The sequence below is a fragment of the Melospiza melodia genome, chromosome 16 (assembly GCF_035770615.1).
Source record: "Melospiza melodia melodia isolate bMelMel2 chromosome 16, bMelMel2.pri, whole genome shotgun sequence".
Classification (NCBI taxonomy): domain Eukaryota; kingdom Metazoa; phylum Chordata; class Aves; order Passeriformes; family Passerellidae; genus Melospiza; species Melospiza melodia.
Window position 1 is genome coordinate 12477837 of NC_086209.1, and position 16771 is coordinate 12494607.

Below are 16771 nucleotides of genomic sequence, written 5' to 3' on the forward strand. Positions count from 1 at the left end.
CAGTTGGGACACAGGAGTTTGAACTCTGACTCATTAAAAAAATTGCAAGCTTCATTCTTAGGCCTCCAAGTGTTGGAGGTGCTGATCTTGCTGTTTGTTTGAGGAAGAGGCACCTCCCAGAGAGCCCTGGACCAGCATTGCATAGGAGATCAGACAAGGTGAAGCAGAGAGTGGTACAGCTTCAGGCATTCCTCTAATACTTCTATTTCTGTAGTATCAAACTGATTCCAGCATAGCAGAATCTGCCCTGCAGACAGGCCCAGCTCAGACAGAGTTTCTGTGTGCTCTGTCTTGGTCTTGTGTCCAAGAGGATTTCTCATTTCAGGGAGGCAGTACTCTCAGCTGACACATTTAACTCTGAGTTTCTTCTTTTACAAGCAGAAAAAATCAGAGAACCAAATGTTGAATATTTTAGCTTGAGTTTTGCACCCCTTACTTCTTGTTCCCCTTAAGTGAAGACTTTGTAAGGAAGTAACTTGATTCCTTCCCCTTCCTCTGCTGTGATTGGGGTTTTTGCTATCCTAGTGCTCTAAGTGGATGCCTTTACAGATGTTTTAAACACAGGTGGCTGCAATGGGATCACCTGGACTTGACCACCCATGAGGGTGTAATCTGAACATAATTACATTCTTTCTTGCTGCATTCTCAAGTTTGATCTTTCTTTTTTTCAAGTAATTGAAAAATTTGTTTCAGAGGAGGACCAGGGTCCCCTCATAATCACTGGAGCACTTAAGAAGTCTTTGCAGCAGGCAATTTGCCTCCACTGACTGTGAGTTGGTGGTGGCCATGCAATGAATAGCTTGGAAGTCAGTATCTAAGTTAGGGGAGGTGAGTTCCAATGGTGATTAGACTATGGAAATCCTGCAGTGGAAGCATTGTCCAGGTTTGAATGAAACGTAGTGATTCCACAGCATTTTTTGCATCATCCAGGTAGTTAGTTGCCTGTGCATTGCCAGTGACCTAGTTGCTTCTCCACAGATTTAAGAAAGGTGTGTGTGTATATATATATACACAGAGAATAGATGTTTTTACTATTTCTTTTTGTTGTACCTTTCACCTTGGGATATTTGTGCTAACATGCTGGAAATGAATAGCTCACTGCACAGTGAGCAAGGTGAGTAGGGCTCTATCCAGACACAATATTCCTGCTACACTTAGTAAATGTTTAATCTCCAAGGCAGAACCATTGATCTCTGTTGAGACTGCAGCCTGTTAGGTAGGCAGGGAAGTGCAATTCATCACCACGTGTTTTGTTTATTCCAAGTGTGAGAATTTCCGGGCTAGTAAGGACGTGTACCACAGCAGCTCCCTGTCAGACATGGTGACAGCTCCACTCAGCCCTGGGCAGGACGAGGTGTTCTGGAGCATGAGCCACAGCAAAGAGCAGCCCCCAAAGGTGGGTAAAACTCGGGGTGTTTGTACTGGGGGTTGATTGCACTGCACTGTGTAGTATCCGCACTCTGCACTTCGTGAAACTCTGAAAATCTCGTTCCTTGTGTATAAACTGGGTCACACTAATCTAGAAAGAAAGATGCAAATTTACAAGGAGGTTGGTGGTGTGGGTTTATGTGTATGTGTATGTCGTGGTTTGACACTGGCCAAATGCCAGGCACCCACGAAAGCCATTCACTCACCTTCTTTTGCTCTCAGCTGAGCAGAGGAGAGGGAAAAGAATTAACAAAGGGCTCATGAGCTGAGGACTGGGAGAAGACACTCTAAGGGCAAAACAGGTTCAAATTTAAAGGTATAAAGTAAATTTATTATTAACAGAGTCAGAGGAGGATAATGAGAAGTAAAATAAGCCTTTAAAACACCTTATTTCCCCTCAGCCCCTCCCTCCTTCCCATCAACCGTGCAGGGAGACAGGGTGTGGGGATTTGGTGAGTTCATCACTCGAGATCCTCTGTTTGCTCAGGGAGAGGAGTCTTTCCTCTGCCGTGCTGTGGAGTCCCTCCCACAGGTAAACATGGGAGGGATGTGGCATGGCTCACCCCTTCACAGGGTGCCATCCTCTAAGGATAGGCTGCTCTAGTTTGGAAGCAAGGGCCCTGTCTCTAGAAGCAGGGACCCTCTCTCTCCATTCGGGTCTCTCACTGGATCACAGCTTTCTCTGGCACCCACCCACTGTGGTGTGAGCACTTTTCCCATGGGCTGTGAGTGGATCTCTGCATCCCCTGTGGACTTCATGCGTTACAGGGGGACAGTTTGTTTCACCATGCTCCTCACCATGGCCTGCAGAGAGATCTCGTGTGCGGCGCTTGGAGCACCTCCTCCCCCTCTTTTTCCATTGACCTTGGCGCCGCCATGTTGTTTCCCTCACATGTTCCCTCACATGTTCTCACATGTTTCCCTCACACTTCTCTGACTAGAAGTAAAACTGGTATAGGTACCATTGCCAACAAGTTCCATCAACTCAAAGATTCCTACAGGATGCCGCAGCTGAGAGGTTGATCTTGTTCAGGTTCAATGTCAGGTTTAGGTTTAGGTTCACCCGCCATGTTTTCACAGCTGGCCAGGCAGCCCTGCTGCCATTGTGTGGGCAATGGTGGCCCTGGCGTTGTTTGAGGCCTCTCTTGGTGAGGACCCCGGGCAGGAGAAGCCGCTGCCAGGCCTGCCCTCCTGCCCTCAGCGGGGCTGGCTGGGGCGGCCGTGCAGGCCGGGCTCGCTGCAGGCCGCACCGAGATGGCGGCAGCTGGGGCGGCACAGATCACACAGCGCCGGGGCTGTGCTGGGACGGCCCTGGGAGGGGCACCTCACCAGCTCTGGGGAAAAACTGCCAGTGCTGTTTGGATTTTCTTCTTAAATGTGGCATCACAGAGGGGTTACTGACATCTCTAATTGGGCCAGCAGCATGTCCATCTCCAGAGCCATCAGGATCGGCTCTGTCAGACACGGTGGGAGCTTCCAGCAGCTCCTCACTGAAGCCACTTCTGTGTTCCCCCTGCTACCAAAAACCAGGCCATGGCAAATCAACACAGTGTATGATATCTGCAGACATATAATATCTGCAGGATCTGTGATTGCAGACACACCTCTTTTGTTAGACCAGGTATTTGTAGCAGCCTGTTTGGTGAAAAGGTCTGGCTTGTTGTGGAAAAGCTTGTTAGTTTGTGTAATTGAGGTGTGTTTCTCTTTCAAACAGAATTTCTAAGAACAAGTCCAAGACTATTTGAGCAGGAAGTCATATGTCCATGTGTGTATTTATTTTATGACTTTGCAGTTGGGGTGTGTGTGGGTGTCTCATTCCCCAGCCTGTGGTAACAACATGAGGTAATCCACCAGCTGGGGAAAGCTGCATTCAGTGACTGCAGGTGCCTTTCACTGTCTGCTTTAAATATTGACCAGGAATGATACTGACTCTGAGGAAAGGTGCAAACCTCTTTCTGTCTGCACCCCTGATAGACTGCACTGGCTGAGAGTAAACTGGAAGCACGTGCTGCTGACTTGCAGCGTCCAGTGCTGATATCATGGAACACCTCCCCACAGGTTCCACTGAACTATTGTTCATTTCTGTTTATTTTTTCATTGATACAGGATAAGCATTATCAAGGTTTATTGACTTGGTTTATTTATTAAAATATCAATAGCAACCTTGAAATATTTGATTAAATCCTTAAGGTTCCAGAAAGGACAACCTCAAAATTTTACAGCAGGGATCAGCCTGGCCATCAGAGATGCCTTTCAAGGTAAGCTCTAAAGTGTTTTGTGCTTATTCTAAACTAAATTTACACTGTATATTTTATAGACATGCACTGTGCTTATACTGTGTTCCATGCCTAAAGTAATTTTTTAATGCTGCTTTATTGTCAGTAGGAAAACTGAAGTATCTGGCAGATGATCTACCTCAGTGGCATTGGTTTCAAAGGACAGTCAAGTGTCTGGGTGCTTTGGTGAGGGGGGTCTGACCCCAACTCCTTGTACAGGCACTTTTAATTACAGCTTGTGCAGCTTGTTTTGCCTGATAGTAGCTTGAACAGGGAGCTTGTAGATGTATTGTGACATTTTTGGCAGTCTGCCCTTAAGGCTGGTGTACTTTTTTCATATCCCAGGAGAAAAGACCAAGGATGTCTAGAGCTCAGCAGTAAAGGGCAGCCCCCACTGGATGTCTAATCAGGGAACAGAATGGGTTGGAGAGACTGGAAAGTGAAGTAGATTTAGCTGAAATAACAAAGTGATGTGCAGCATTTCTGATGAGTCAGAGTCAGAAACATCTTCTGAAATAACTTTCAAGTGAAATCAAGCCCTAAATGTTCCCCACTTGGGAATTACAGGAGGCAAAGCAGAAAAGAAATTTATAAATAATTGTCAGTGTTACAAATTATTGACTTCTGGGACTGGTTTTCTGGTTGAGCCACTGGCTTGGCAGTTTATTTTACTGTCCAATGCATTTCTTTCTCCACTGATAAGTGACTGCTGATGTATCTTCTAGGAAGGTAGTAGAGCAATTCTCTTGAGTTGTCAAGCCATGAGATTTTGGAATCATTTGGAGGACTGACATTTGACTCTGAAGATTCCAAGGGAGATGTAATGTAGGATATTTAGTAATGACTTGGAAATCTCTAGTCTCCCAGGATGACTGCCCAGAGGAAACGGTCCCCTCCATCATCTCCTCTCACTCCTGGGTGGCCCTGCTTGGAGCAGCAATGAAGTTTAGTTATCCAGAATATGACCTTGTACTGTAACAGCAGGAGCTCTGTTCCAGTCTCTGTTCCAGCACACGAGAGTCTCATCTGCTTTTTGTCTTTCTGCTCAGTAACACTCATCAGTCATCCCCTGGGGGACATGCTCTGAAGCTGAACAGTAGCAGCAGCACTCCTGGCACCAAGCAGTGGGAGATGGGATCTCATCAGAGCAGCTGGTCAACCTCAGGTGATTCCTAAGTCAAAAATTCGTCAGTCAGAATGTGCTAAACTCCTGTCACATGAAATGGTCTTCTGCAGGGTGTCAAGTTCTGCATTGCAAATGGGATATGTCCTTTTAATCACATCCTCTGGTGAGAGGCTTTTGAAAGCCCTCTGGATTTTATAGTCCCATGTCCCTAAAATATATTTACTTCCTCTTTTGAGTTAGAAAAGTGACTGTGAATATATTTTCATATGGAAAATTTGAATTGCCTCAATTAAGAATTGGAAAAAATAATTTCTGTTGCTGTTAGTGACACAATTGAAACTCAGCAGAGCCAACATTCCAGAAATACAGATGTAATTCAATACTGATACTCGCTCATTGGCAAATTCTGCTCTTTGCACTGCCCACTGATAAGACGATACACTTGAGCGGTTGATGTACACTAATATTTCTGCACTCTAATAATGTACTGGCAAAAGGAACATAAAGCATAAATCTCTCTCTACGGCACATTATGAAATATTTCTCCAGTGTTGTTTTATGTGCAGAAAGATAGTGGAATTCAAAAAAAAAAAAGGTCATTAGAAGTTAAAAGGAAGATAAAACCATCTGATTTAGGCAAAGTACAGCTTAGTAATCTCCTTTGCTGTCGGGAAGTGGTGTAGGAATGCAGCAGCTTGCTCATGGTTGTGGAGTGTTTTGCAGTACAGATTCTGGCTGCTGAGGTTCTGGCAGATGGGGCTGTGGAGAAATGGACAGCTTTTTTTCTCTCTTGCTACTCCCATGGATGTTTGCTGTGGGTCAGCTGCAGGGCAGTTCTTGTGCAGCCCCTCACAGAGCTCTGGTGTGTCACAAGGCCATGCATCCAGGTTGGCCACTAAAGACTGGGAACATGGGGAATCCAAGTCAAAGCAGGGTGGATGCAAAAAATGTTCTGAAACCACCCCAGTGATCTTATGAGGTCATTTATTTTTATATTGAGGTTTACATTGTTAATTTAAAAGCCCTTGATAAATGAGAACAAATTGCTTATTTATTACTCTTACACAATCAAGCCAGCTTTGCTTTTACCAGCTACACAGAATAGGAAGCTTTTCTTCAAGAGAAATCCAAATCACATTTTAAATTGCTTGGGTTTTGTTTCTTTTTGCTCTTATGTCATTTTGTGTTTGAATAACAGAGTTGAACAACATGCAACAGCCCAGCTCAACTTTGCAGAGTCCATGTGATGTGTAACTCCTATGCTATTTTGGCATGGAGAAACAAAAATCTCACCAGAAATGGAAAGAATAGAAAACCTCCCTTGTGGTTTAAACTGTCTCCTTGAGTTCTTAAGTGTCATTAAATTACAGCTAGTTCTGGCATATGGCATTTCAGATGGAGTTTGTTGCTTTCCCAAACCCACAGGGATAATGAATTGGAGGAAAGGGCTATAAATACTTTAAAGCTAATAGTTCTGCTGAGTTGCTTAGTTGCTTATTGACCAGTAAGGAATTGTGAGTTTTGAAAGCTTTGCAAAATGGATGAAGACATGAAACCGTTGTGACAAAACTAAATTACCAAATGTGAATCCTAATTTGTGTGAGCTTGAATTCTCCCCCCTTAACTCACAGGGAGTCCTGTTGGTAACCGTGGGGTAGTCATGGGAGAAGCTGCTGAAAAAGGCAAGTGTTGAGCTGGCCAGTGTGTCCCAGGGCAGGATGAGGGGACAGTGGCTTGTATGCAGAGCATCCCTTGAAGGCTTGAAGGAAGGTATTAGGATGCCCTCACCTTTTCCCTTGCTCCCTTTCCATGGAGCTCTTGCTGATGTGCAATGGGAGTGTGTTACCAAGGGTTTGGTTTGCTTGTCTTACTCTTGCTGCATGAAAGTGCACCGGTATCAATTTATGTATGTAATATTGCAGCTTCTAGAACCACTGAGAAACAAGCAATGAGATTTTCCTTTGCAACAAAGAGAAAAGAGAAGTTTATCAGCAGAGACTGGTATCTGCTTTGGGTCCTAGCTATGTGTGCTTGTCTTGCTCTCTCACCTGCTGTATGCACACTTAAAAAAAGAAACTTTTGTGGTTTTTTACCCCCAGGGAATCCAGGACTGGCCAAGGCAGAGAATGTTTTGTCCCAGAACCACATGCAGCTGCATCAGAAGCCTGAAAAAGTTTCTCATCCAGGCCAGATTGCAGTAGGTTCTTTTAAATCCACTGATACTTTTGATTTGTCATCGTTTTCACTGAGAGGTCTGTCTGTGCAGACAGCTCTGTTTTGGTGCATGAATTTGCTGTCACTCATGAGTCAGCCTGAGGGGTGTGTGAGGCTGGCTCAGGCTCAGTGCTCTCAGTCCAGGTCTGACTTGTGTCCAGCTCAGGTCCTCAGCAGAGTGTCCAGTTTTGGCTCAAGTCACTTTCCTGTGTGAGTGCCCACCTGTATGGACCAACAGAACCAGATCAGCTTCCTAGTAAAGCTTTTTTTGGGGTGGAAGTGACCATAACTGTGTATGCTGGGACAGTAAAATACAGCAGGTGCTGTTTAACAGTGGGTTCTTCAGCTGAGTTTTCTTTGCTCAGAGTCCAGGCTCCTTTGCCAAGGTGAAGGACAGTGCCAACTCCTTGTTAAAAGCAGCAGACTATTCCTCCTCAAGTGATGAAGGCAGCAGCAGCAGCAGCAGTGAGGAAGATGACACAAATCACACAAGGTTGGCTTGATTGTTATTATTATTATTATTATTAATGTTATTCTCGTTATACAATTCTAAATACCTAGGAAAAGATGGCATGCCTAAATACTCTCTCTCCTTTGAAGTTGCTATCACTCATTTGTGTCAGTTGTAATTAAGCAATTTAATTGCATTTTAATGAACTCCTGGGGGTAAATGTTTGCTCCATCAGACGTGTACAGGGTAATAATATACTTGATGACTTACTGCCCTGGGACAATGAGGAAATGGCTCGTTTTAACTGGATATACTGGGTAGTGCTTCTATAGGGATTAGTTCACACTGATCTACATTTTGATGGAATTTTTGAAAGGAAAAAGGAAAGGGAAACAAAACTGTAAAAACTGTATGCCTTCATGACAAATACAGGCTACACTGGAGAAAACAAGGCAAACATGACCCTTGAGATCACACAGTCTCTTCACTCTGGGAGAAATAATTGCCACTGGAAAGTTGATTTCTTCACCAGGGCTGTTCATGAAAAGGAGAGATGGTTTTGTAAAATGTGCTGTATTTTTAATACTGACATTCTGCATCTGCTGTGCTTTTCAGCTGATGCTGTGGCTTGTCCTACAGCTGATTGCACCTGAACCGTGTCTCTGTAGCTTTCCAGTTTATCTTGCTGGTTTTGTGACTGACATCTTGTGTTGTTCTACCTGCCATGTAAAATGTGTATTCTACTGAAAAATAGTGGAGCAGGAATAGCTTGCTACTCCAAGAGAAGGGAGTCAGGGGGTCAGGAACAGCAAACACAAACATTTTTTAGCATTGGTGCATGAAACTTCTGATTTTCTTGCAAAGGGACTCCAGTTAAATTCAGCTTTTAGGATTTACTTTGAAGTGCATCCCAGGGCCACAGAGCTCTCTGGGATGGGGCTCTTGCCCTTCTGACAGAATTACAGATGCAGTTTTGTCAGGTGTCAGGCAGAGATGCCCAGATTGGAGCATTGTTGGCAGGTTATTGTGTTGGGCTGGTACCACTCATTTCCCCTCTGCTGTTCTGAAGAGGTAGAATTTTTGTGCCTGCATATGCTGCTCATTTGCATTTCTGAAGTTCATTTTCAAGGCTGAGATGAGGAAAAAGATAGTTAAAAATCTTGTAGTTTATTCAGTGCACCTGAAAGAGCTGACTTTCACTGTAATACCTTTGTTTTCCTACTGATCCTCTTCTAAACCACCTTATTCTGATCTGTAAAAAGTTTTATTCACTCTAGGTCGTAGAATTCATCCTAGACCTCAGAAAGACTCTACATAAAAATATGGATTTGCCCTGTAGCAATGACTTTGCTGTGTAAGTGTCAGATTGCTGTGATCCTTGCATGCTGTATGATTTGAAGGAGTGATATCACTGCCTTTGGAACTGTGCATTTGTTATTTGCATCTCCTCTGTGTCTGAGATCCACCCATCCTCTGGAGAGGTGCAGTTAGGATGCTCCTTGTCACATTTACCTTCCTGTGCACACAGCCACTGCAAGAGCCCCTGTAAAACCATAGGTGTAATCTTGATATTAACAAAGTCCCTTCACCTTGGCTGAACATCATTTGTATTAAAAGATTCTTCAGGAAGTATATCCTGATTGCTGCCAAGTAAATAGCAAATAGGATAGTGATCTGACTGAAAGGAGCAGCCAGTGTTGAAACTGCATATTCTGGCTGAACTGAAGGGTTTGGGGGTATTTTTCTCTCTAAAGCATGTAGGATCTGAAGCCCCTTGCACTCTGGAGTGTTTCTGTGGGGGCTCTGGCTGAAGCACCTTGGGCCAAGTTTTAGTGGGCTGCTGAAACCAACCTGTGATTTCCTGTTCTTGCCTGGGCTGTGGCTCAGCACCTGATGTCCACACTCCAGCTTTCCTGGAGGTGCCCAGTAGGACTACACCTGGGCCATCTGCAAGAGAAGGAGTTTCCTATGTTCTTGGATGAATCCTGGTAACCACCCTGAGAAGGCTCCTTTCTGAGCATGCTGGACTAAGGGCTGCTGTGTTTCACCAGTAAAGCAACTTCTGGTCTTGTTTTTCTTTACAGTGAGATGAGCCAGAATTCTTCCTCACACACTCCAGTTTTTTGGTTTTGAGGAAAGAGTGTCAGTTTATAGGATCCAGTGTCTTACCTCCTTGTTTAGCACATCTATTCCACTGATATTAATTTCTCCTACTTTATGGAGTGCTTCCTCCTCCAGTGCCTGCAGTATGCCCCTAAAACACTGAGTATTGAGTATCCTGGGACTCATTTGTATAGTTCAGTTTCCTCTCTTTGCTCTTTGATTGCTGTTTCCTACCAGCATTTGGACAATGTGGATGCAGGTGTGTGCTTACTAGGAATTACTGTCTCCCTCTCCTAAGTTGGAGGTTGACATTATGTAAGATCAGCTGCTGTTTGCTTCCCTAATAAGAACAGGTCCTGGCATTCACCATTGATCCTAATCCACATCTTGTCATTCCTTCTAAGTTTAGTATGCAAATATTTACCCACTCACATAGAATGGGGAGAGAATCCAAAATGAAAAAATAAACAACAAAAAATCCCACAGAAACTTCTACTCCTGCACACCCATCTTAAATCAGTAGATTTCTCACCAAACCTTCTTTGTTATCACATGGGGCATCATTTAAAAGAAAAAAAATACATTCAGTGCAGTTGGCACATAGTACTGCAGAACCCTTCACACTGGCTGAATCCAGACAGTTTTATAATTACTGGAAAGGAGGCAAAAATGTAATAGGCTTAAATGGATTGCAGTAAAAAAGATATGAGTATAAATAAATAAATGGGATAAATAAATCATTTGAGGTGGAAGTGTGCAGAAATGGGGCCAAGACATGTTTGAAGCAGTTCCACTTGGGTGAAAAAGTTTAAAATGCAAAGATACCTCAGGCAGTGCAGGAAGCAGTGATGTACTGGGAATTCACAACAGACACTTGCCTTGTTCTCACTCTTGCTTTTGCTATCAGCTTTTGATCATTGTTGAGGACAGGATGCTGGGCTAGGGGGACTCTTGGCCCCAGCCAGTCCAGCAGCTCTTGCTTTTTTCTGTCTCTCTGTGCACTGGGCAGCACTTTCTGTGTTTCCTTTTAAGGTGAGGAGGTCCATGCTTCAGGGACTGATTCACAGGATGAAATTCCAGTGTAGCCTGTCCCAGCAGGCACTGGCAGAGAGGTCCCTGACAGTAGCACATGGCAGAGCAGCTGCTGCTCTCTGTGGAGAGCAGGGTGGCTCATAATTACACCCCACAGGGGAATGTGTGACAGGAGACAGAAGTTTTGAAGTAGGCACTTCCCAAATGACAGCTTGAGGGACTTGCCTGAGCTATGCAGTGTCTGAAAGATGATGAATGAAGTGCAGGGAGATGAAGGGATGCTCTCTGTCAAGGTGGGGAGAGCTTCCTGCTGTGTGTGAGTGGTCCTCAGGCACAAGCCCATTCAGGCAGATCCACGGACTAATCAGCTTGCTTTTGTACAAGAACCTTTGAGTGTAACTATTGAATGTTAATTATGTTCACTTTCGAACATGGTTAGGTGTAGTTTTTTTCCTTTTTTTTTCTTTTTCCCCCCCCTGAAGTAGTTCTGTTCATTAATTGGAGTTTGTTACCAGGCAACTGCTAAGCGGCAGAATTGCAGATTTCTCAAGGACGAGGGTACCAGATGGAATTGAACTGAAACCCCAAAGCACCGTGGCAGAACAGAAGGTAATTTGGCCATTTGTAAGGGGGTGGGTACAGTGAGGGGGAGTCAGGTCATTAATGTGCATGATAAATGCCATATCCATTACTTCTTGGGAGCATTCTCACTCTGAAGTCCTGCTCAGTCATTGCAAATTATAGCTATAAGCCTTGAAAAAAAAAGTGTAGTTTCAGGTTTTGTGCTTCCTGTAGAAATGCTTACATTTAGGTACAGAATTGCAGTTCTTCATTTGTCCTTCTTATTGACCTGTAGTAGTTTCTGATGTCAAGGTATTTTGTGAAGGCACTGGGCAAAAAGCACTGTTATTATTATTGGTGTGCATTGTTGCTACTTTTAAAAAATCTTGACTTCTTTTTATTCCAGTTTAAAGTGTACTACCTCCTACTGCTTAAAATATTACCAGAGCACGGGAAAACCACTTTATCTCTCCCAACTGGCTTAGCAAAAATTCTTGTGTTCTCATATGTCATGTTGTGGTTCCTTCCAGCTGTAGTTTCTAGTAGAGGCTTCCAGTCATGTGGATTTTCTCCTGTGATAAATATCAGCGCAGAAAAGATGAAGAGAGACAAAGCAGAACAATGTTCTTTGTGGTTGAAAACAAGAAAAAAATTACAGTAATAAGACTTGTACTTGGTGTCAAGGTTCTTTTTAGATATTACTGAGTGTATTCTTGCTTCACAGATAGGGAAAATAAATCACTGTGAAACTGGTGATTTCTCCAGAGCTGTGGCAGGGTAGAAAGATAAAGGAGTTTTCTTTACCTCTGGTGTCTCTAAACTTCAGACCAGAGTAGTGACCCTCCTGCCTGGGGAGGGAGTTCCACTTGGCCTTTGTCCCACCATCTTCAAGGAGAAAGGACTCTGCTTTGGAGAGAGAAGTATAAATTTGGCATAAATCAGTATTTCTCTTGGGGCAAAGCCAGCCCAGTGTTTCCACTTTCTCCTGATACCCAGGCTGCTTGAGGGAGGGGAGAACGTTGGGGTCTTTGAGGCCCACCCCGAGGATGAGGGAAGATGATAAAGAGTTGAGGTTATGTGTTTTAGTGGATTTGGAGGAAAGAGTGTGGGAGGGAGAACAGGGAGAACAGGCAGATGGCTGACACCTCATAAATTTCTCTGCTGCCTTCTAGTCTTTTCCCCCCTTCTCATGGAGCCTCCCATCCCTTCCTCTGAGCTCTTTTTCACCCACCAGCTACAGCCACCATGAGTCTCCACATCATCTCCAGCATTGCTTTCCTTGTCCCATCAGCCTGAGCAGCTTTGAAGTGGTTAGGGTGTACCAAACTGCCCCAGTGATTCAGATGGGGATTTGGTTTGGTTTTGTTCAGTTGAATGTGACTGAAAACGGAACTAAAAACCCCATACTGGCTTGGTTCCTCAATCTCAAGTACTGACTTGCATATTTTGGTTTCAGTTTTTACATCTAAATTAAAACATAAAATGTATTCCCAGAAACCCACCTCTGACTCCACAGACAGTGCTGTCAGGGAAAGAGTTTGTGTGGTAGCTCACAAAGTTCACAAGTATTTCCATGGCATGCTGTAAGGCAGTCTGCAGAACCAAATATCACTGTACTGCAAATGCTGATGCTGAGTCCTACTAAATGTCCTCTTTCTGGAGTAAGGTTTCCTAATTCAGTAAATGGAAAGTGACAATGAAATTAATGGTGCAGGGCTTCAAACTAAATGCAGGTCCAGAACCAAGTGCCTTCTTCTGTCTGCAGTATGCCAAGGTCAAGTCTGAAACTCATTAGCAAATCATTTGACTTGGTATCTCTGAGGCTGAAGTTCCTTCTTTTTCTGTGCTTGAGGTATTGTAGATGAAGAATATTTGTGGAGTTCTTCAGGAGTAAACCCCAGATTTGTCATCTTGGATGTTTGCCATACACTTTGGTGTTTAATTTTTGGTTTTCATCTTGCCATAGGTTTTGTCTTTAAATGATGCATCAAGGGAGAGCACTCCTCTCCATGTGCTCATTATTTATCATCCCAATTAACTGGAGTTGCAGAGTGCATTGGAAATAAACTGAATGTGGTGTTTATCTGTATGTTCTCATGCAGGATCAGATTTTAGGGAAACAAATTCCAAACACTCAAGAAGGCCTTTGGAGCATAAACAACCAGAACTATCTCCTGCCAGATCTCCTCCAGCAAAGCCAAATTACAGACTCCTCTGTGAACCCGCCACAAGTGCCGCTGACTTGCCAGGAACCTCAGAACAAACCTCTGACTAAGGTAAGAGATAAATTACAGATTGCCTGCATTGAGCTCCAGCCTTTTTAAGTTCCTCTATCCTGTCTCTTTTTACAATGAGTTTTTTCAGTACATCCCTTCTTTCTTTTAAAAGTTTTATCTGGGAGGAAGATAAGAAATCTTGAGCTGCCTTACAGATTTCATTGTTCCACTTATTTTCCCCCATCTCCTTCTCTGCTCTCTTTCTTTCCTTGCTTTGTTTTTTCTCCCCTTTTGCACGAGCTAGAGGACTCACACCTTCTGCTCCTTGCCGTGGCAGCATTCTGGCTTGCCTCTGCTCATTGTCCCTGGCTTTCTCCCACCCAAGCATCATGTGAGGGAGCACAGGGCAGCCCCAGAGGGCTCTGACACTGCTGTGAGCGTGGGCCTGTGGGGAGAGGGGTCACTTGAGGCAGGTAACAGCTCTGTCAGAGCAGCACAGAGTGTGTGCCCTGAGCACTGCCCACCTGAGGCAGCTCCTGTTTCTCATTGCAGAGCCCATGTGCTGAAAGCCCACCTGCCAAGAGCAGCACATCCTCCACAACATCCTTCACATCATTCATAGATCCGAGACTGCTGCCAATCACCCCTCCCACCAGTCCTGTAGGACCTTCCTGTAGTTCTCGTGAGTATGCTTTGCCTTTGCATTAAAATGTAAAATGTTCCTCCTGGCTTTTTTGGGGGTTTTTTTTGTTGGTTTTTTTGGTTGTTTTTTGGGGTTTGATTTTTTTTTTTTTCTGGCAAGGGCTTATTGCTTAGAAATAAAAACTCTGAGTAGTCTTCTGAAACTGGAACTTCACATTACTGTGAATTTTCATTGTACTGCTTCAGCCCTTCTTTCAGATGTGGTTTGCTGTGCTCTGCTGCTGTGTTACCACCAGGCTTTCTCAGGAATGCCTGAAGAATTTTCCAGATTTTTTTTTTTTTTTTTGCTATACAAAGCTCTCAGGGTGTTCTCTCAGCCCTCTGGAGTTTCTTTTGTTCTACCATGAACAAGGTGGCTCAGATATGAGCTGTAGCCAAACACTCACATTTTCCACAATTGTGTGTCTTTCATTCCAGCATCTAGTGCCAAACCTGAGCCTGTCAGGAGGGAAAATGCAAGGAAAGGCTCCGTTGTCAATGTCAACCCCACCAATATCCGCCCACAAAGTGACAGCCCAGAAATCCGTAAATACAAGAAGAAATTCAACTCCGAGGTCCTGTGTGCTGCTCTGTGGGGTAAGCTGGAGTCCTTGGGCAGATGTGTGGAGGGAAGGCACAGCAGGAATGGCTGGCAGTGTCTGCTGGGCAGATTTCACAGTTGCACTGCTGCTCTCCTGGCAGAGAGTGCTGGAGTGGATCCCTGAGCTGATAGCTGTGTCACTTACATGGTCCTGCCTTCCCAGGGATGAGGTGCCAAACACATGAAATACAGCTGCAAAGGATTTTGTGCATCAGAATGAGAAAATGTTTTGATCAAGCACCAAGTTTCTCCCAGGAAACCATGCTCTTGGGAGACCCAAAAGTTGCAAATGCTTCAGCAGTTTTTGTGGCTCATGAGACTCATCTGAGCTGCACATGGGGTACAGCTGATCACAGAGGCTTGACCCAGGGGAAATAATCCAAACATGAAGCCTTTTGCTTTCACGTGTGTTAGGTATTCCAAGGATCCAAAGCAGGTCAGGTCTTACCAAAGGCTTGTCTTGCTTAGTTCCTGCTGTCACTGCTTATTCTATTATTATGGAACATCACTGAACCATTGTTTAAACTTACATGCTTTTTACAGGGTCAGCTTCACATGGTGTAAAACCAAGATACAGGATCAGGTCACTCTCAGCAGCTGTTGACCTTGTCCCAGTCATGCATTACCCAAACTCTTGAGTTGTTTAAACTATCTTTCTGCTTCACAAGAACAGATGTATTCTATGGGACTCACCCAGCCTTTTTCTCCTCGCTTTCTGAGCCTGGAATGGCAAGTGAATGAAGTAGATGGAATCTTATCCAAAGCAAATGTAGATTTCTAGTTTATAGCTTCACAGATTTTGCATAATGTGGGTTTGTAGGAATCCAAAATTTTAAATTAAGAATAGAGCTGTGTGGTAAGGTGTGTAATTAAATGTGCATTGAGGCTGAAGAGCACCAGGTACTTGTCAGAGTGGAGGAGGATGCTTGTTACAGCAGGATACCTTATGTTGTGTCTTTAGAATCTGCTGATTAGAAACATAGATGTCTTTCCAGCTAAACACAATTTCTGACATTCTCTGATGTCACTAACCCAATAGAGCCTTGTCTTCCTTAGCAGCAGTTGGATTTCAGATGGATTCACTCCTTAATTTGGCATTTGAAGGCATTTTCCAAACCAGAGACTGTTTTCAAACAGACCCTGGACGTCCTTGTAACACAGTGCTTCTTCTTCTTGTGTCCCCATTATTTGAATGTTGTATTTGGAAAAAGAGAGTTTGGGGGGAATTTTTTGGTTGTTTTTATTTTTATTTTTGTTGTCGTCAATAGGGACCCTTGGAACCCTTAGTTGGGTCTCCTGTGTCACTACTGTAATGGTGCTGGACTGGGATTTTTGCATTGGTCAGAACTTCACATTCACAGAATATTTTCCTTTTTATTTAAATCAACATTGACTTCAGCAGAGCTACTAATCCTTCAAGTTCCATAGGTATACAGCTCTTCTGCTGAGTAAAAATTCTAATAGTGAGATCCTTTTTCTTCTGGGAAGTCATCCACAGAGCAACAGGGAAATTATCAGGTTCCATTAAGTGAGATTAAATAAAAATTGGTTCTCAAAACAATGAATACTCGGTGACCTCTGAATCATTAGGTGACTTATGCAGTATTTTTTTTTTCATGTATCGACAGGGGTAAATTTATTGGTGGGAACAGAGAATGGATTGTGGCTGCTGGACAGAAGTGGGCAAGGAAGAGTTTATACGCTGATTACGAGGAGAAGGTTCCAGCAAATGGATGTTTTGGAAGGACTCAATGTGCTAATTACTATATCAGGTTGGTTCAGTGGCTAAAAGTATCTGACCCACGTTGGGGTTGGAGGCAATTAAAAAGAAGAATTAGGTTATAAACTAGGTTGAGGAATTTCCTCTTTCAGAAAATCACAGGACAGTTATTCTTGTTAATAGGAAAACTCTGCTGAATTTTTAACATTTATACTCCCATTCCAGAGAGGCTTTGGGACAATTCATTGCCTGGTTAATGTGTAAAATGGTTTGTGGGAAGTACAGAGTGTTTCATATTCCTTAAATGGGCTGATTCTCTGCAAGCTGTAGTTTGTCACTTTTCTGGTTTCTGTGATGGGTGA

General features: G+C 43.8%; 1 protein-coding gene across 2 annotated transcripts in view; it reads left to right on the forward strand.

The window, feature by feature from the left end:
- The window catches only part of NRK (Nik related kinase), an 87134-nt gene that overhangs the window by 54633 nt on the left and 15730 nt on the right, over window positions 1-16771 (forward strand). For both annotated transcript variants that reach the window (XM_063170661.1, XM_063170662.1), the window contains exons 16-25: window positions 1265-1396; window positions 3619-3686; window positions 4754-4869; window positions 6930-7027; window positions 7410-7537; window positions 11146-11239; window positions 13294-13467; window positions 13960-14089; window positions 14527-14685; window positions 16318-16461. In XM_063170661.1, coding sequence (XP_063026731.1) covers window positions 1265-1396; window positions 3619-3686; window positions 4754-4869; window positions 6930-7027; window positions 7410-7537; window positions 11146-11239; window positions 13294-13467; window positions 13960-14089; window positions 14527-14685; window positions 16318-16461 — 1243 coding nt within the window. The remainder of the gene's footprint in view (window positions 1-1264; window positions 1397-3618; window positions 3687-4753; window positions 4870-6929; window positions 7028-7409; window positions 7538-11145; window positions 11240-13293; window positions 13468-13959; window positions 14090-14526; window positions 14686-16317; window positions 16462-16771) is intronic.